The 19,225-nt window shown below is 43.4% G+C and overlaps 4 protein-coding genes and 1 long non-coding RNA gene across 9 annotated transcripts; 4 read left to right on the top strand and 1 right to left on the bottom strand.

Annotated features, from left to right (window-relative positions):
• Window positions 1–223: 223 nt before the first annotated feature.
• On the top strand, window positions 224–1,263 carry LOC135343951 (uncharacterized). Its single transcript, XM_064541005.1, has 2 exons — window positions 224–377; window positions 445–1,263. The coding sequence occupies exons 1-2, from the start codon at window positions 320–322 to the stop codon at window positions 1,038–1,040; spliced, it is 654 nt and encodes a 217-aa protein (XP_064397075.1). The 5' UTR covers window positions 224–319; the 3' UTR covers window positions 1,041–1,263.
• A 556-nt stretch (window positions 1,264–1,819) lies between these two features.
• LOC135343646 (SID1 transmembrane family member 1-like) lies at window positions 1,820–19,219 on the bottom strand. The gene is made up of 19 exons (XM_064540620.1): window positions 18,969–19,219; window positions 18,630–18,742; window positions 17,583–17,738; window positions 17,230–17,275; window positions 17,018–17,125; window positions 16,877–16,960; window positions 16,404–16,599; window positions 7,396–7,489; window positions 6,706–6,873; window positions 6,317–6,474; window positions 5,514–6,127; window positions 5,156–5,299; window positions 4,705–4,868; window positions 4,419–4,516; window positions 3,965–4,176; window positions 3,374–3,541; window positions 3,235–3,281; window positions 2,939–3,137; window positions 1,820–2,190 (listed from the first exon to the last, which is right to left on the bottom strand). Exons 1-19 carry the CDS (start codon window positions 19,140–19,142, stop codon window positions 1,996–1,998), a joined length of 3,138 nt encoding a protein of 1,045 aa, XP_064396690.1. The 5' UTR covers window positions 19,143–19,219; the 3' UTR covers window positions 1,820–1,995.
• LOC135343938 (uncharacterized) lies at window positions 8,473–9,291 on the top strand. Its single transcript, XR_010397281.1, has 2 exons — window positions 8,473–8,624; window positions 8,692–9,291. It is a non-coding gene; the product is annotated as an uncharacterized LOC135343938 (long non-coding RNA).
• LOC135343855 (uncharacterized) lies at window positions 9,899–14,563 on the top strand. Of its 5 annotated transcripts, none has more exons than XM_064540897.1 (2): window positions 9,899–10,058; window positions 10,126–11,042. In XM_064540897.1, the coding sequence occupies exons 1-2, from the start codon at window positions 10,001–10,003 to the stop codon at window positions 10,929–10,931; spliced, it is 864 nt and encodes a 287-aa protein (XP_064396967.1). In that variant the 5' UTR covers window positions 9,899–10,000; the 3' UTR covers window positions 10,932–11,042. The 5 variants fall into 5 exon arrangements, with proteins under 5 accessions (XP_064396967.1, XP_064396959.1, XP_064396974.1 ...); XM_064540889.1 differs by lacking the exon at window positions 10,126–11,042 and adding an exon at window positions 13,290–14,563 and having other exon boundaries at window positions 9,911–10,058; XM_064540904.1 differs by lacking the exon at window positions 10,126–11,042 and adding an exon at window positions 11,689–12,557 and having other exon boundaries at window positions 9,916–10,058.
• LOC135343889 (uncharacterized) lies at window positions 14,801–16,065 on the top strand. The gene is made up of 2 exons (XM_064540924.1): window positions 14,801–14,959; window positions 15,062–16,065. Exons 1-2 carry the CDS (start codon window positions 14,902–14,904, stop codon window positions 15,931–15,933), a joined length of 930 nt encoding a protein of 309 aa, XP_064396994.1. The 5' UTR covers window positions 14,801–14,901; the 3' UTR covers window positions 15,934–16,065.
• Window positions 19,220–19,225: the final 6 nt, after the last annotated feature.

Raw genomic sequence — 19,225 nt, 5'->3', positions numbered from 1 at the left:
TAAATCATGAAGAAACTTCCTAAACAGTGTCTAACTATAGTGGCAGTGTGGCGTGGCCGCAGGTAAACTCTATTGAATTTTAACGAAACTATAATAAGGAATGTCATACCCTACCTGCGGGATGTCCCACCTCCTCTACAATCTCACTGTAGTAACTAATCGACTATCAGCTATATACACATGGAGCCACTTATAGCAAAATACCAAGAGGGCCCGAGGAGGAGCCTGGGAGAATGTAGGTCATGTGAGGGGTACAGTATTTAAAGAGAGGCTCTGTAGTGAGAGAAGCTCAAAGGATCTGTTGTAGCAGCTACTGACAATGAAGTGTTTGGCTGTATTCCTCGTGTTGATTGGACTCTCCCTGGCCATGCCAGTTGGTGAGCAACTCTCTCTCAGTAATCTATTGTACACACTAATCACTCTATCCTATTCTCCCATGATCAGAGAAACAAAATGCTGAAGCTGAGAAGATTGACCTCGATGAATTGCTAGGATTGATCAATACTAGTCTCTTCCCTTCACCCTCGGTATGGCCCTCCTTTACATGGCCCTCCTTTCCTACCAGGAAGGGTACAGCTAATGCACAGGAAGAGCAGCAAGCTAAGGCTCAACTTGATCCTCTCAGCATTGCTACAATAATAGCAGCATTGATACTAGCTGGTGGTGGTATTGTAGGTGCTGCAATAGGAGCTGGTGGTAGCAAAGGACTCGACGAAATTTCCCTTCAAGAACTAGCTGATGCTCAAGGACCCAAGAAGATCACGGGTAAAGTAGCAGGCAGTGTTGCTGACGGTGCAGTTAGTGGAGAAATGGATGGAGCAATGGGTGGAACAATCAAAAATCTAGCCATGGACATCTCAGAGCTCGATAGCCTCCTTGGAAATCATCAGGCTATTCAACAAGACAATGCTAAGGACATACTAGTGGATGATTTGCTTTTTGCAGCCGCTGATCAACTGGGGAAAACCCTTCTAACACAAGAGCAACTGAAAGAGCTTTTCCAGCTAGTTCAAAAGATGGCTCCATTGATTAAGGGCTGAACATGTGAACACACAGTCATAGTAGAGTTGTAGCTAGTGGAACAATTCCAGCTGCATGATTATGAGTACGGTAGTTTAGAAAAGTTTGAACAGTTGACAAAAACTCCAATAAGGAATGAATAGCAAGAGTAGCTACTCTTGGCTGTACAGTGCATTCAGTAGCTAGAGAGAGTAGATTATCAATCACAAATGTTGATATTTTATGATTAGAATTCTAAGAAAACGTGCTGATACCAATGTGGCAGTGCATGATAAGCTACAAAGTATTATATCCAAAAATGTTTCCATGGCAACATAAGGTGGTGGGTTTGTGATGACAGTAAACAATTGTTATACTGATAATTATAGTGGAATGGGTAATCAGTTAGGGAGAGAAAAACCATGCATACTGTAAATCCAACAGTATACTAAACTGATAACACAATTGCTCAGTATGGCCTCACTTGTTTCCCCATATGGGGGGGGGGGGGGGGGGGGGTAAATTAAGGATTGTGTGCATGTGTATTTAGTGTAGTACTGTACATGTACTGACAATCACAATATTATAGGGGAAAATGGTACATGTGGTCATAATTTAAACAACGTTGCAATGAGAGTTGAACACATCATTAAAAAGATATCTTTCAGAAAATCAGAATTGGGTCGCCAGAAATAAAGTTATGACTGTTTTTGTGCAATAATTTTATTATTAGGACACATGCAGTGTATATACATGCTCGATTAACGATTAGTTTACAACAGTATATATGTCATAACTTTAGTTCTGGTGACCCAATTTCAATTTTTTCTGGAAAAGATTGCATGAAGGGAAGTAAGTCTTAATGTTGCGTTGTAATTACAACACTGTCAGCACACGATAAATATAAGATAAAAACGTTAATTAATAACAAATCAGTTTTTGCATGTCTATAATTAGCTATAATAATTATATAACTCCTATACAATGTCCGAGTGTTTAGAACGCCTTGAGGGTATTTCGTGGTCTATGCTCCTGTTTGTCATCCAATGTCATGAGCATGAGGAACGAAAAGAATAGTGCAAAAGCTGACAGGAAATGCCACATGTCATGTGCATCATAGAAACCAAGAATTAGGCAGTCCTGGTTACCATCCCTAGACTCTGCAGGAGGTACGCTCCAATCAGTAATTCTCTGTGGGGGGTAATTAGGGAGGGTTAATCATATGATACTATGTGGGGGGTAATTAAGGAGGGGCAGAACAGCTGTAGTGTATAGACATTGCATGCTATGTAGACAAAGTGTTCGGTTTGTAATAATTGTGTTCCTGTGTTCCGTAAAATCTATTGCAATATTTGTTCTGATGGTCCAATGTCAATGATTTTATGATTTTCTGAAAGCTTAGAAGGAGCCCGTTCAGATGGTAGGCTCAAATCCCAAATTTGGAACGGGCCATAATTTGGGAAAAGACTACCGTATAGCGGGTATATATTTCGAGGGTATAAATTTTCGCGGATGGACCATTACAAAAGATTTCGCGGATTTTATTTTCGTGGTTCCAGCCTTTTGGCGCATGCGCACATCAACATACAGCTGTACCTCCACACCGTTAGCCTCGAATCCATAATACTGAACACGCCTACTATTTATAAATTTTTGTGGGTATAAATTTTCGCGGTACAGGCTCAATCCGTGAAAACCGCGAACATTTATACCCTCAAAATATACCCGCTATACAGTATGCAGGGCTAATAGAGCCCATGATGATTTACAAAAACAGGCCAAAAAGAAACATGATTTTAACAACATTATTGGAACTAAAGTTATGGCTGTTCAAAGATAACGCTAAGTCAGGCCGATGTACATTTGAATACAGGGGTACACTAGAGGGACTATACACAACCACACACACTTACACACGCCCACACACACACATGCTCACCCTGGTATAGAAGAATATAGCGACCACCCAGAAGATGAGTGCGAGTATGACGAACACGAGTGGGCGTACGGAGGGCCTCTCCCGGTACACACACTTGGTGACAGCATAGTAGAGGAGGTACAGTATGAAGTTAGAGAGAAGACAGAAAAAGAAGATTGTTCCAAAGTCTGCCGGTCGCGTAGCAACCATGAATACAGCACTGCATTGGAGGGGGGGGGGGCGTTGTTATGAACTACCAAAATACAGTACACATGATTAAAATAGACACAATTGTAGAAGTTATTGTGTGTACTTACAATCCCCAGTTGAGTATTATGGACAGCACCATGATGGTGAACTTTGGCTGTAGAGGGAACAAGAGATAAATACACACACACCCACACACACCCACACACCCACACACACACACACACACACACACAGAGTACTACTCACATAATGCTGGGGAGGCCACACCCCCTTCCTGCGGTACATTTGGAGCAGATACCTCAGTGACCTTGGCTTGAGTTGCCAGCGATAGTATACCTCCACAGAGAAGATAAACGAAGAGACGACATACAATAGAAAGAACACTATCCAGAAACCAAGGCTATCAGAGTACACCTGAAGGGGGAGGGGCAGAGGATTAAGGACGGCTATTTCAACACATGACAGCAAATATAGCACAAGGCTATAGCTATGGATTTCGACTAATCACAAAACTTATTCTAAGCACATCATTGGAAAGGTAATTCTGAGAGCTATTGAATGCATCAATCAGTTTTGAAATTGGACAATCTGATTGCAAATTACGGGCTCTCAAAGATAGCTACCAAAACAGGTGAATTTGAAAAATAGCGCAAGGCTAAGTTTGCTTTAAATTTGTCAGAATTGCTGGATTTTGACAAAATTGGGAAGGTCATTATTATAGTGAATACGATCCTCTACACGTTATTCAGAGCAATAATAATTTACTTACAAAGTTACCCTACAGGCACCACCCACCCACCACACACACACCCACCCACCACACACACACTCACTCACCACACCGACGACTGCCACGAGTGTAATGAGAGCCAGAGTAAGCATGATCTTGTGTAGCCCAGGCTCCACATCTGGTGACCTGCTCTCTATCAGTTTATGCAGACCCAGGGCAGCGAGGATGTAGAGGAAGGTTGTGTCAAACTGATAGTTGGTGTTGCTTGGGCAGATGTGATAGGCGGTGCTCATCAGTCCCTCCGCCATTAGAGCCAGGCCTACCGACAGAGAGGGTTACACACGTGTTAAGTATTGCTATTATAATTGGGTTGCAAATGTGGACATTCATTCATTTCGAGTTTTCGCATAAATCGTATTCGTAAAGAGTGAGCATGCAATTTGCAATAATTAAAAACGCAATCAATACTTGTACAGTGTCATTCGCAATCGATTGACCTCGCATTCTAAACCCGATATTCTTATATAGTGTTATAGTTAGTGTTATGGTTACCATACGTACCCACGGCATAGTGTATACCAAAGCGTTGTGGCACGCCCACTCGCTCCTCTAGGTCTTTGCTGCAGTTGTACGCCTCATAACTCTTGTAAATACGTCTCCTGTATCGTGGGATATAATGTGAATCAATGTATAATGTGAAACAATCACATTGACAGTAAAAATATCGTGTATGAATAATTTTATTAAGTGTGGTGTTAACCCTAAAGGATGGCAATTAATTAATTTTTCTCACACACACCCACACACACACATCCACCCACCCACACACACACTCACACACACTGACCTCCTGCAGGCTATGACAATGTATAGGGACCCCAGTACAAAGAATCCAATGTTGGAGAAAATGTTGTTGATTGCACTGAACGTTAACCCTGAGTACACGTCCCACGGGTGAGAGCACAAAGAGTTAAAGTAGCACAAGTCTTCATTGCCACTCGAACTCAAGAGCTGCATGGGAGAATCAATATAATGTCATCATTCTAACAGATTAATCTTGCCAACAGACACTGACAGTAGCACTATCAAAGAGCTACTAAATGCAAATTTTAGATTTGTAATATAATTATAGGACGTTCGCAACATAAGTTATGGCCTCTCAAAGTTAGCTCCGAAAACAGGCCTGATTTTGAACCACTTATAGCCCAGAAAATGGACAATTTGGTATAAGATAGTGTGCTACACACTGACCCTCTGAGGTGATGACCAGTTGGTAAGCTGGTATACTATACACTCACCCTCTGTGAGGTGATGACCAGTTGATAAGCTGGTATACTATAGAACACTGCCACTATGAGCAGGTAGAGGGCGTAGTGGTTGTACTTCTTCTGTACAAAGGATGAGTCATCAATTGTACCCACATCAGACAACTGGACATTTATCTGGAGGAGGGAGGGAAGTTGTAGACCATGCAATATGTATTAATGGCAACTGTACTAACATAGGAGGGGAAGTTTACGTAATACAACAGTAACAGTGCATGCATGCATGTGCATGTGCACGTAGCTGATACTGTATAAAAAGGGGAGGAAGAGTGGGGGATTGTGCAAACAAATTAATGGGAAAGAGTGCGGGATATAATTTATTAAAACTAACTGGGAATGAGAAATCTTCCTCCTCTGGCTGATAGTCTTCTATTTCTCCATTTTCAACAGCTACCTCATACGAGTCTTGTCTCTGTAGAGGTCCCGCCCCCTCATTGTCCGTAGCCTCGGACATCGACCTCTGACCCTTCACACGACGCTCACACATTGCCAACGAGGCAGGGAGACTCTGAGTAGGCGTAGCATATGACGATTCGGATGAACTTTTGTTACGACTGCTGAATTTTAGAGGATGGAGGGAATTTTGATTCAGTGATCTTTGTACTCCATATGGAGTGCCTGCAGCATCTGTTGATGTTGTACTATCCTTTCTTATACGAGCAGCTCTGGTGTCATGTGACCCGGCTGGACTTGTAGGGCTAATCACACGATGTCCGAGTGCCAGCGTGAGGCTGTGCGCGGGCCCGGGGTTGTGTGATTCCGAGACGCTCTTTTGCCGGGGAAATTTGAGACGATTGTTGTTGGGGGTTGGCGTGGGCGTGAGCGAGGCAGTCACATTTTGACTTCCGTACCTTCTTCCGTATGGGGAGGTGGCCGGAGTGTAGCTCTCAGAGGTGTGTCTGGAACGACTTGAAGGGAACGTGACCTGAGATCCAGTGGGTGTGGCTGTAGGTAGGTCATAAGAATATGTATCGATAAGAATGATAAGAATCAGATGAGGTACGACATGCAGGATCAATTTTCTAATTATAAGATGACTCAGCATTAATAAACCTAGGCCTACAATGTACATGTGAACGGAATGTAATTAAAGTGCTCAATCAAGGCTCCTGCATGTCGTACATGGTTAATCACCTTTGTCAATGGCAGTTTGGATATGGGAGCCGAACATGAAACTGAGCAGGCTTGGACGTTTCACCAGTTGTACAACAGATACGTTGCTATTGCGATGGCTTTGTTGCATTATAGATCTGGGGATACCAAAGTCTGGAGTTTCCTCAGCAACAGGAGCGCTGTGGGGAACTGTACATAGCCCATGCTTTTCTTCAGCATATCAGCCTAAATGCAATTACTTATCTAAACATAATCATTAGATGGGCTTTTCAAGAGCTACAAAATCCATCTTTTAAATGATTCAAGTTATGAACACTCAAAGAATAGCTACCAAAACGGGCCCAAAAATCACCAAGCTGCATAATTATAATTAATATTAAACGTTAATTGGATTTTTAGGAGTAACTCACGAATATTCTTCTACTTCCTCTTCAGAAGAAGAGTCTTGTCTATTGTGAGGGGGTGGGGCTTCGACCAGGTCTTCCTTTTGTTCTTCTGACCTCCCCTCCTCGTAGCTACTCTCAACAAATTTCACCAGGTTTGATTCTAATTCCTTCACAATAGAGTTCTCGTCGAACCTGTGTAATGCACGAGTGTGATACACGCCCACACACACACATGCAGCACATACATACATTATACTGTACATACATGGGTACAGTTATTTAATCAATGGCTCCTTCAGCTGCCATAGCTTAAAATCCGTGTATTCAATTTCGATGTTATGATATTCTGAAAGCTTAAAACAAGCGGTATTCTCCCAATAACATTGTCCAAGGACAAAAATGGACAATTATGGCCCCAATAAAATGTTGGATATAAACATCATTTTAAGGCCTCTTTCAGAAATCTTAAATTAACGATACTAAAGCTATAAGAATAAACTACTGGTACCCATGCACACACACACACACACACACACACCCACACCCACACCCACCCGCCCGCACGCACGCGCACACACACACACACACACACACACACACACACACACACACACACACACACACACACACACACACACACACACACACACACACACACACACACACACACACACACACACACACACACACACACACACAAACTTGTGCATGTACCTTAGCCAGTCGAATATAAGGATCACAATGGCCACTATGCATACACTGGCGTAGACGAGTATTGCAATCACCACGCCTACCGCGTATCCAGAATCTGTGCAGGAGAAAGAATTGATTAATTAAGCACCAGCTACTGTAATCATAACATGTAAACAATGCCCATATCCAACCCGATGGGATAGTTACCTAACACTAACCCCAGTGCATGATAGCCAACCCGATGGGATAGTTACCTAACACTAACCCCAGTGCATGATAGCCAACCCGATGAGATAGTTACCTAACACTAACCCCAGTGCATGATAGCCAACCCGATGGGATAGTTACCTAACACTAACCCCAGTGCATGATAGCCAACCCGATGGGATAGTTACCTAACACTAACCCCAGTGCATGATAGCCAACCCGATGGGGTAGTTACCTAACACTAACCCCAGTGCATGATAGCCAACCCGATGGGATAGTTACCTAACACTAACGGCAGCATGGATTGTTACTAGTAGAAAGAATTAGCCCCTGACAGAAGGCGACGTAGGAAAATTCCTGGAGAGAGTTGTAAAGATGTGATACTAGAACTCTCCAGAGTAGCAACAGGACCTTTGGAACACCTTGTCGAAATTAACAGCCTATAAATGCTCATTTATGTGAATGTGACCGTCGACCATGGTTTCATGGCCCTCTAGCTCTGTGCAATGATGGCTTCAAGCTCAGTGTTTTTCTCGTAGGCCTAGCCTTAATTGATACACTGTCTGATATAGCCCTCTGTGTATGTTCTGTCCCTAACATGCGGTGGCTTGTGGCTTTATCACTATGCTTGTGGGCGTGTAGCCCACTTGACTTTGCTGACTGTGCAGAACAAAGTTCATATGTGAGTTTGACCAGACTCAAGCTTTTAGGTTGAGGCGGGTATTCGAGACTACATTAGACCCAGGGTTTAATTGGAAGAGCTCCTAAGGGCAACAGTGAAACAATGCCTGTAGTAATGCATAACAATGATTTAGCTGCATGTAATCACAGGATCTGCTACACACGCAAACAACAGGCCTTTTACAGCGAGAATGCATGTGCATGAGAAGGAGGGGGGGGGGGGGTTGGCGTATGAGGGGTAGAGTATAAAGAGAGGCTCTGTAGTGAGAGAAGCTCAAAGGATCTGTTGTAGCAGCTACTGACAATGAAGTGTTTGGCTGTATTCCTCGTGTTGATTGGACTCTCCCTGGCCATGCCAGTTGGTGAGCAACTCTCTCTCAGTAATCTATTGTACACACTAATCACTCTATCCTATTCTCCCATCATCAGAGAAACAAAATGCTGAAGCTGAGAAGATCGACCTCGATGAATTGCTAAGCATTCTGAACTCCCAAACAACAGATACTGACCAAGCTAAGGCTCAAAAAGGAAAGATAACAGCCAAAGGTCTGATATCCCTCTTCCCTACAATTGTCGACGCAGTTACCCACGATCAAGAACAAGCCAAGAAGCAAAGCTTGATCCATCCAATTTCCCCTCCATCTTTTGTATGGCCCTCCTTTCCTACCAGGAAGGGTACAGCTAACACACAAGAAGAGCAAGCCACGGCTCAAATTGGAATTTGGGCTGCTCTTGCTGTTGCAATAGCAGGAGCATTGGTAGGAGCTGGTGCTGGTAGAGCACTCGACGAAATCCCCCTTCAAGAACTAGCTAACACACAAGAAGAGCAAGCCACGGCTCAAATTGGAATTTGGGCTGCTCTTGCTGTTGCAATAGCAGGAGCACTGGTCTTGCTGTTGCAATAGCAGGAGCACTGGCAGGCGCTGGTGCTAGTGAGGGTCTCAGTCGAATTCCCCTTGAAGAACAAGTTAGGACTGAAGACATCGACCTCGCAGAGCTCATTAGTCTCCTAGGAAACGATCAAGCTATTCAACAAGACGATGCCAAAACCCAAAAATTCGGCAGACGAATTGGTGATTTCTTCCGTACTACTGTGGGCCCGTTCTTCCGTGACACTGTTGGTCCAGCCGTTAAGGACATCCTAGTGGATGATGTATTTCCTGCAGCGGGTGATCGACTAGGTGACATCATAAGAGGTGGTGGTGAGGAAGCAAAGATGGAGAGAGGGCTAACACAAGAGAAACTGAAAGAGCTTTTACAGCTAGTTCAAGAGATGGCTCCATTGATAAAGGGCTGAACATGTGAACACAAGTGTCATAGTAGAGTTGTAGCTATAGTGGAACAATTCCAGCTGCATGATTATGAATAGTTGAATATTGTTGAAAAGTTTGAACAGTTGGCACAAAACTCTACATGTATAAGGAAATCAACAATAGCTATTGAGGAGAGCTCACACAATGAAATTAGCTGTCACATGCATGACATTGTGATAGCTACATTTATAGCATGTACAGTATAAGTAGGGGACATATAAGGATCGAGCTCAAAAGGCATCAATTTTACAATACCTTTAGTAAAGTATTGACAGCTATAATCACAAGATCAGCTGCACACACACACACACACACACACACATGAGGCCCATTTATAGTTAGTGTAGGTCATGTGAGGGGTAGAGTATAAAGAGAGGCTCTGTAGTGAGAGAAGCTCAAAGGATCTGTTGTAGCAGCTACTGACAATGAAGTGTTTGGCTGTATTCCTCGTGTTGATTGGACTCTCCCTGGCCATGCCAGTTGGTGAGCAACTCTCTCTCAGTAATCTATTGTACACACTAATCACTCTATCCTATTCTCCCATCATCAGAGAAACAAAATGCTGAAGCTGAGAAGATTGACCTCGATGAATTGCTAAGCATTATCAACTCCCAAACAACAGATACTGACCAAGCTAAGGCTCAAAAAGGAAAGATAACAGCCAAAGGTCTGATATCCCTCTTCCCTACAATTGTCGACGCAGTTACCCACGATCAAGAACAAGCCAAGAAGCAAATCCATCTAATTTCCCCCCTATCTTTTGTATGGCCCTCCTTTCCTACCAGGAAGGGTACAGCTAACACACAAGAAGAGCAAGCCACGGCTCAAATTGGAATTTTGGCTTCTCTCGGTGTTGCAATAGCAGGTGCATTGGTAGCAGCTGGTGCTGGTAGAGCACTCGACGAAATCCCCCTTCAAGAACTAGCTAACACACAGGAAGAGCAAGCCACGGCTCAAATTGGAATTTTGGCTTCTCTCGGTATTGCAATAGCAGGAGCACTGGCAGGCGCTGGTGCTAGTGAGGGTCTCAGTCGAATTCCCCTTGAAGAACAAGTTAGGACTGAAGACATCGACCTCGCAGAGCTCATTAGTCTCCTAGGAAACGATCAAGCTATTCAACAAGACGATGCCAAAACTCAACAATTTAGCGATATCATAAGTACACTTCGGAACACCGCGGCAGACGCTATTCCTGAACTGACTGAACGTGCAGCTACTTTTCTGACTGAACGTTTGAGTGATTATCTGGAGAATCTGATACGCGGTACTGGTGGTGAACAAGCGAAGATAGAGGGAGGGCTAACACGAGAGCAACTGGAAGAGCTTTTGGAGATGGCTCCATTCATCAAGGAATGAACATGTGAACACAAGTGTCATAATTATAGTAGAAGAGTTGCAGTTAGTATAATTTTGCTGCATGATTGTGAACGAACTTTAATTGTGTGAATGTATTGTTTGAGCAGATGACACAGACACTCTCTCTATAAGGAATAGCTGTAGTATAACGTATTGATAGCTAACACAACGAAGACTAGCTGGCACATGCATGGCATGCATGTGATACCGTAGTACTATAGAATACTATGCGAATGAAGAACCTTTGCGAATGAACAAAATCAGCATGTAGACTTTGCAATCTAATTTTTGCGTTTTGACATACAAGAATCATGATGTTGTACGTACAATTACCGATGTAAAGCCATCAAAACCCGCAAAATCGCGTTTGATGCTCGTATAAAACATTCGTAGATAATATTTGAAGTAGGTAAAGGTCATACGAAGGGCAACACTTTACTGCAGTTATTAAGAGGACCCCAAAAGGCATCAACTCTACAATACAGCTAACAATGGCCTAGTTAATCACACAATCAACAATACACACACACGAGGGCCATTTACAGCTAGTGTAGGTCATGTGAGGGGTAGAGTATAAAGAGAGGCTCTGTAGTGAGAGAAGCTCAAAGGATCTGTTGTAGCAGCTACTGACAATGAAGTGTTTGGCTGTATTCCTCGTATTGATTGGACTCTCCCTGGCCATGCCAGTTGGTGAGCAACTCTCTCTCAGTAATCTATTGTACACACTAATCACTCTATCCTATTCTCCCACGATCAGAGAAACAAAATGCTGAAGCTGACCTCGATAAATTGCTAAGCATTCTCAACTCCCAAACAAAAGATACTGACCAAGCTACGGCTCAAAAAGGTGTAACAATAAAAGGTCTGATATCCCTCATCCCCACAATTGTCGACGCAGTTACCCATGATCAAGAACAAGCCAAGAAGCAAAGCAGCTTGATCCATCCAATTTTCCCCTCACCCTTTGTATGGCCCCGCCAACCCTTTCATACTAGGAAGAGTACAGCTAATGCACAGGAAGAGCAGCCAGCTAAGGCTCAAGTTGAGCCTCTCACCATTGCAATAATAGCAGCATTGATAGGAGTTGGTGGCAGTTTAATAACTTCTATAATAGGACCAAAAATTAGTGAACTACTCCCCTTTCAAGAACTAGCTAATGCTCAAGGACTCAAGAAGGTTGCGGGTAAAGTAGGAGGAAGTGTTGCAGGAAGTGTTGCTGGCGGAGCAACTGGTGCAGCAGTGGGTGGAGCAATCAACGGTCAAGTTAGGGCTGAAGACATTGACCTCGCAGAGATCTTTAGTCTCATTGAAAACGATCAACAAATTAGAGATATTTTAAACACACTTCGGGACGCCGTGGCAGACGCTCTTTCTGAACTGGCTGAACGTGTGGGTGCTGATCTGGTGGATCTGATAGAAGGTACTGGTGGTGAACAAGCAAAGATGGAGAGAGGACTAACACCAGAGGAACTTTTCGTAAGCATGCTACCAGAGCTAACACCAGAACAAATGAGCAGGCTTAGGATTCATGGTTGAATCAAACATGTGAACACAAGTGTCATAATTATAGTAGAAGAGTTGCAGCTATAATATTATAGTAGAACATTTTATAATTTTGCTGCATGACTTTAATTGTGAATGTATTGTTAGCGAGATGGCACAGAAACTCTCTCTATAAGGAATAGCTGTATAGTAATGTATTGATAGCTAACACAACGAAGATTAGCTGGCACATGCATATGACATGCGATACCGTAGTACTAGAATATTAGGCACATGAAGAACCTTTGTGAATGAGCTAAATCAGCATGGACTTTGCGATCTAACTTTTGCTTTTGCAAAGCAATCAAAACCCGCAAAATCGCACATTCGTAGTAGGTAAGGGTCATACGAAGGGCAACACTTGCTGCATGTATTGAGAGGTGCGGCTGCGGGGCTAACACTTGACTGCATGTATTGAGAGGTGTGGCTGTGGGGGCTAACACTTGCCTGCATGTATTGAGAGGTGCGGCTGCGGGGCTAACACTTGCCTGCATGTATTGAGAGGACCTCAAAAGGCATCAACTTAATAGTAAAGTATTGACAGCTAACAATGGCCTAGTTAATCACAAGATCAGCTACACACACACAAGGGCCATTTATAGCTAGTATAGGTCATGTGAGGGGTAGAGTATAAAGAGAGGCTCTGTAGTGAGAGAAGCTCAAAGAATCTGTTGTAGCAGCTACTGACAATGAGGTGTTTGGCTGTATTCCTCGTGTTGATTGGACTCTCCCTGGCCATGCCAGTTGGTGAGCAACTCTCTCTCAGTAATCTATATTGTACACACTAATCACTCTATCCTATTCTCCCATGATCAGAGAAACAAAATGCTAAAGCCGAAAATGTTGACCTCGATGAATTGCTAAGCATTCTCAACTCCCAAACAACAACTACAACAAATACTTACAAAGCTAAGACTAGTCGCAAAATTGGGGACTTGCTTAATCGCCTCCCTTTGGTACGTCTCTCCAGTGTCTTACCTACCAGGGAGGGCACAGCTATCACACAGGAGGAGGAAGCTAAGGCTCAAATCATAACGGCGGCCGCAGTGGCGTTAGCCCTGGGCGCTGCAGCTCTCGGAGGTGCCTCTAACGCAGGAGTTAGAAAATTATTGGACACACTCTACCCCTCCCCCCAAGAAGAACCCAAAGTTGACCTCTCAGAGCTTATTACTCTCCTTGGCAAAGATCCAGTTATTCAACCGGAAGCTGCCTTGAGTCAAAATCTACCTCTACTGCTTCCCTGGGTACTTCCCCTAAACCTCTTACCTATGAAGGGTACAGCTAATGCTCAGGAAGAATTAGCCCAAGTACAAGAACCTGTGACAATAACGTTGTTGATTGCTCTATTGGCTGCAGCCACTGGAGGTGCTTCTGGAGCGGGGTTTAAAAAATTATTCGACAAACTCTACCCCTCTCCCCAAGAAGAAACTAAGGTTAAGATTGACTTATCAGAGCTTATTACTCTTCTTGGCAAAGATCCATCAGTTATTCAACCAGAAGTTGCCTCAACTCAGATTATTGCTTCGGATTCGTTGTTGCACAGAGGAGCTATAGCTACAGGCCGAATAGATCTTCTGTGTGCAACCATGCCAGGAAGATGTTCGAAACAAGCAAAGATTGAGGGAGGGCTAACACGAAAAGATCAACCTTATCAACAAGACGCTGCCTCGAGTCAAGGGTTTGGTAATATGTCCCGTAGAAAGTTTACTCATGCTTCTAAGCCTTGGGGGATGGATCTCCTGCCTTTTCTCATGCAACCACGACTGCAAGCTGAACAAGCCAAGACTGAGGGAGGGCTAACAAGAAAGCAGCTGATGCAGCTAGTTCAGAAAATGGCTGCAATGTCCGGGCTAGATACTAAGATGGCTAAGATGACTAAGATGGCTAAGATGCAGCTTCCACTCGTGGGCTGAACATGTGTTATACATAGAGTTGTAGCTATTGGTACATCAATGCTGCATAATTGTGAAGTTGACACTAATATTTCGTATTTTACAGCTCAGAATGGTGACGTTAGAACCTATAATTATTGTGTGCATTAATATAATTTGTAATTTTAATATTCGAATGATGTTTTACAATACGAAAAATATGAGAATTTCCACCGTACAAAATACCCCGCTATATAGTGATTATTGTTTGAACAGTTGGCCCAGAATTAACAATAGCTGTTGAGAGCTAACACAATGAGGATTAGCCGGCATATGCATGACATGTGATAGCTACACATAGCAAGCATGCATGGGTATAAGGGTCCACTGCATGTATGTTGACAATGACCTATATAGTTTATCACACGATCAGTTACACACACACACACACACGAGGGCCATTTATAGCTAGTGTAGGTCATGTGAGGGGTGGAGTATAAAGAGAGGCTCTGTAGTGAGAGAAGCTCAAAGGATCTGTTGTAGCAGCTATACTGACAATGAAGTGTTTGGCTGTATTCCTCGTGTTGATTGGACTCTCCCTGGCCATGCCAGTTGGTGAGCAACTCTCTCTCAGTAATCTATTGTACATAATCTGCTATATACTCGGCACACATACATGCTGCTACTATATAACAGCATCTATTTTTACACATGCAGAGAGAACAAATCAACTATCAAAGGCAGAGGCTATTTTGGACCTATGTTGCAAGTACCCGAGCTTACGGCCATTGCTGTGCAGTAGCAGCTTCATCTGCTCCACTAAAAATCCAACAAGACAAACTACAATTATAGCAAAAACAGAAAAAATTTCTCCACCAACACAAATATCCCCTTTCGTTAAAGTTCAAGACTCGTCAGGATTGCTCAGTAGTGTCCCCTCGATACGGCGACTAGCTACTGGCCTCATCAGCAATCTTGCTAACTACGTGAACCAGACTAAGACTGACGTGACTCTAGCTGATATACTCAACACACTTCGTAAAGGCAGCAAAAATTTCGACTCCCTACTGGAGAAATTGATGCCTTCTGTTTTGCAACGTATTAAAGATTTTATGGCGGGATCTTCGGAGAGTGAGAAAAGTGTGCCAAACGAAATGTCAACTACCATAACAACCAGCACACCCCCTACAACACGACTACCCATAGCAACCGGCCCACCTCCTACAAAAACACCCCCATTAATTATTAATAATATATTGAACAACCTACCAGCGGCTATCAGACGAAAATTAGCAGACCTAGTAAGAGGGATAATCAATAAAGGGTCTCCTCCACAGAGCCAGGGTATTGCAGGCCACACCATCCCACTGTCTAGCTACGCTGGACTAAGTCGCTGTTTTTCCCAAGGTCTAATGGAAGAGGATCTAATGCGGTGCCTGACATTTAACCGTGCTAATAAACTAACCTCTTACACACAAGAAGCTATCTATGAAACTGCTCCATCAGTGGTGGAAGACAAACAGGATATTGCTAAGACTCAAGCTGAGGAAGAATTGCTAGAAGAGCTGGAGGAAGCACTCAATAACTAACCTACTGCTGTGTATGTAGTGTGCTATACTATATAGATTGTGTGTGCTGTACAATATGTAATTAGTATCATGATTGTGTGTGCACTGACTGTATTAGGTCTTGTCTATAATAGAGCATCTTCGTCTACATGAGCATCTTTGAAGGGCTATAACTTTAGTTCCGTTGTTCCAATAACGCTAATTCTAGGATTTTCTGAAAGCTTAGAAAAATACCTATCAAATGGTGTCATAAAATTTCAGATAAAAAGTATTTGCCAATTTGGCGATACCATGGATTTCCAAGGCCGAAAAATGTCAAATTATAGCCTCAATTAAATTTTGGATTGAAACATAATATGTTTATCATTTGAAAGGTCTCTCTCTAAGCTTTCGGAAAAGTTCAAAATTTTTGATATCGGATCAACGATAACTAAATTAATGGCTATTGAAAACAAGGACCAACTAAGACTATATTATGGTACATGACTCACCAGAGAGGACTGTCTCTACGGTGATGGTGACGGTCTTGATCCTGTCGGCAGAGGTATAGGGGGTGGGGTTAAAGTTATCCCCCCTCCGTCCCATGTGGAGTAGCCCCTCCCCCTCATTGTAGCCACACCCACCCTCTAGTCCATCACTAGGGAACACAGTCAACACCACGTACAAGAAACCACGAGTTCCATTCACCTACGATGCACAGTATTCAAGAACAGTATAATTACTGTGATATACATAATTATATTCACACATACAATTATACCTACATGCATGAAGTATACATGTAGGGTTAGCACAACTACCAGCTGCATGTGATATAAAGGCCAGGTCCCAAATAAGCAGTTTGTGTGCAAAACAACCCCTCGATCAACAAAGGCCACCTCTGTACAAAGACCAAAACCGTGCCATTCCCCAGAGGTGTCTAGTGGGTGTTAATCTCACGCTAAGCACGTGTTGACTAGCATACCTGTGTGTTGATGGCAGCCAACTTTTTCATCGTTTGGTACCTCCCTCTATGGTCAGGATTATCCAGTAGCTCAACTACCGGGCACTGTGCGGGGTAACCATATCAAAGACTATAATCAACCTTTGATGTCAGGTGACTTACGTAGGCTGTTTGAAGGGATGCAATGGCACAAATACTGGAACTGTTGTCGTCTGCAGTGAACCTTACCCGCACTCTAGTGGGCGGGGCTTCATACTCGTACAAAAGATACTATAATGAATAATTAAGTGAATTTAGTTTATGGTGAGTTAGAATATGAATAATGCAGGAGATTAATATGAGGTGTATGATATTCATGCCATCAGTGCACTCACAGATGGTCCAGATGGTGAAGCTTGTAATGTGGTAGGGCTATTCATTCTGTGTGTATGTGTGTGCGTGCGTGTTGCAGCTGTTGCTATAATACTGAGTCAGCATAGTGTGCACAGTGCAGTGTGTACAATACAGTGTATATTAGGAAGACAACAGAATGACTATACTGTTGACACTGTTGACACTAAAAGGTTGCACATTGTCCATGTACAATAACAGCCAGCTGAATCATTATAGAGAAATATGTTTCCAACAAGAGGAAGCATTCATCGCTACATACACCGACACAGAGGTTGCATTAATGATAATGTATAATAATGATATACTTAGCTGCTCTGTACCACACACAACTTACTCAAGTTTAAAGGGTTTTACGATGCTGGTTTCCAAGGAGACATAAAGAGGGGTGTGCTGGCTGGTGGAGAGGTCGATCAGTAGTGAAGTGACATTAGCTTCATCATCTCGGTTAAGCAGAGGGCAGAGTGTTCTCTCAACACTGTTGTAAGCAAACCTGACCAAAGAAAGCAATAACAATTTATTCAGCAGAAATGCTACTCTAATTGACCTCAAGTGTGTAGACTAGTGTACAGAGCCTACAGTGTGGTCCCACTGTGTGCAGAGCCTATAGTGTGGTCCCACTGTGCGCACTGTAGCTAGTGTACAGAGCCTATAGTGTGGTCCCACTGTGCGCACTGTAGCTAGTGTACAGAGCCTATAGTGTGGTCCCACTGTGTGCACTGTAGCTAGTGTACAGAGCCTATAGTGTGGTCCCACTGTGTGCACTGTAGCTAGTGTACAGAGCCTATAGTGTGGTCCCACTGTGTGCACTGTAGCTAGTGTACAGAGCCTATAGTGTGGTCCCACTGTGCGCACTGTAGCTAGTGTACAGAGCCTATAGTGTGGTCCCACTGTGCACACTGTAGCTAGTGTACAGAGCCTATAGTGTGGTCCCACTGTGTACACTGTAGCTAGTGTACAGAGCCTATAGTGTGGTCCCCACTGTGTGCACTGTAGCTAGTGTACAGAGCCTATAGTGTGGTCCCACTGTGTACACTGTAGCTAGTGTACAGAGCCTATAGTGTGGTCCCACTGTGTGCACTGTAGCTAGTGTACAGAGCCTATAGTGTGGTCCCACTGTGTGCACTGTAGCTAGTGTACAGAGCCTATAGTGTGGTCCCACTGTGTGCACTGTAGCTAGTGTACAGAGCCTATAGTGTGGTCCCACTGTGTGCACTGTAGCTAGTATATAGTGCACTTATGTTTTTTCTATCAAAGAAAAAGTTTGCATTTCGTGAAAAGAATAACCTGTCTGTATTGTCAGCTCTATTAAATTGAAAGTGCCACTACAGCTTCAGTTGGGTAAACACTGTGCCCACATACACTCTTCACTTTCATCACTCACCCTGACTCTATGTGGGGGAGGGCCCACGAGACCACACCCATTGGTTGTCGTACAGTGACGAGCACTGGATGACGTATGGTAGCATTCACGCTAGACACATACACTCGAATAGCCTGCAGCCAAATAAACAATAAGTCTGGAGTTATATTATGCTCTAGTTAATTATTAAGTATTTATTGCACTATAATATATAAAGTGAGCTAGCTCAATATTGGTCAGAAGATTAAAATAAGTATACTGTGTGTGTGTGTGTGTGTGTGCACTGCTCTCGTTGCATACCAGTGTCAGTACATGTACTCAGTAGAGGCTATAATACTTGTTTATAATGTTCTTATATACCTCAGCTTGTGTGGAGTTGTCCAGAGCTATGCACAGTGAGGCTGGAGCTGCAAGACTGACATTCAGCTCATAGCGACCTCCAATAAGCACAGGTGTGCAACCAAGTGCTCCTTGTGTTAGACACAGGGTCAGGACAAGGGTACACCATTTCCTGCAGCTAGTCATAGCAGCCATAGGTCCTCCAGGAAGGTAGCTAGCTAGCTTTCTTCCAAAAGCTCAGCTTCGCAGCATGGCGACCAGCAGACACGCCCCCCATT

The sequence above is a fragment of the Halichondria panicea genome, chromosome 1, assembly GCF_963675165.1.
Source record: "Halichondria panicea chromosome 1, odHalPani1.1, whole genome shotgun sequence".
Lineage (NCBI taxonomy): Eukaryota > Metazoa > Porifera > Demospongiae > Suberitida > Halichondriidae > Halichondria > Halichondria panicea.
Note: the sequence above shows the minus strand (reverse complement) of the source record. Positions and strands in the feature narration are given on the sequence as shown.

Excerpts from the sequence above, each read along its gene's own strand:
- LOC135343646 (XM_064540620.1), bottom strand. The coding sequence starts at position 19,142 with ATGGCTGCTATGACTAGCTGCAGGAAATGGTGTACCCTTGTCCTGACC. Across the intron at positions 16,961-17,017 it reads CATCCCTTCAAACAGCCTAC|TGCCCGGTAGTTGAGCTACT; the intron begins GTAAGTCACCTG and ends TACCCCGCACAG. Across the intron at positions 4,177-4,418 it reads TGGTATACACTATGCCGTGG|GCCTGGCTCTAATGGCGGAG; the intron begins GTACGTATGGTA and ends CTCTGTCGGTAG.
- LOC135343951 (XM_064541005.1), top strand. The coding sequence starts at position 320 with ATGAAGTGTTTGGCTGTATTCCTCGTGTTGATTGGACTCTCCCTGGCC. Across the intron at positions 378-444 it reads CTCCCTGGCCATGCCAGTTG|AGAAACAAAATGCTGAAGCT; the intron begins GTGAGCAACTCT and ends TCCCATGATCAG.
- LOC135343855 (XM_064540889.1), top strand. The coding sequence starts at position 10,001 with ATGAAGTGTTTGGCTGTATTCCTCGTGTTGATTGGACTCTCCCTGGCC. Across the intron at positions 10,059-13,289 it reads CTCCCTGGCCATGCCAGTTG|AGAAACAAAATGCTAAAGCC; the intron begins GTGAGCAACTCT and ends TCCCATGATCAG.
- LOC135343889 (XM_064540924.1), top strand. The coding sequence starts at position 14,902 with ATGAAGTGTTTGGCTGTATTCCTCGTGTTGATTGGACTCTCCCTGGCC. Across the intron at positions 14,960-15,061 it reads CTCCCTGGCCATGCCAGTTG|AGAGAACAAATCAACTATCA; the intron begins GTGAGCAACTCT and ends TTACACATGCAG.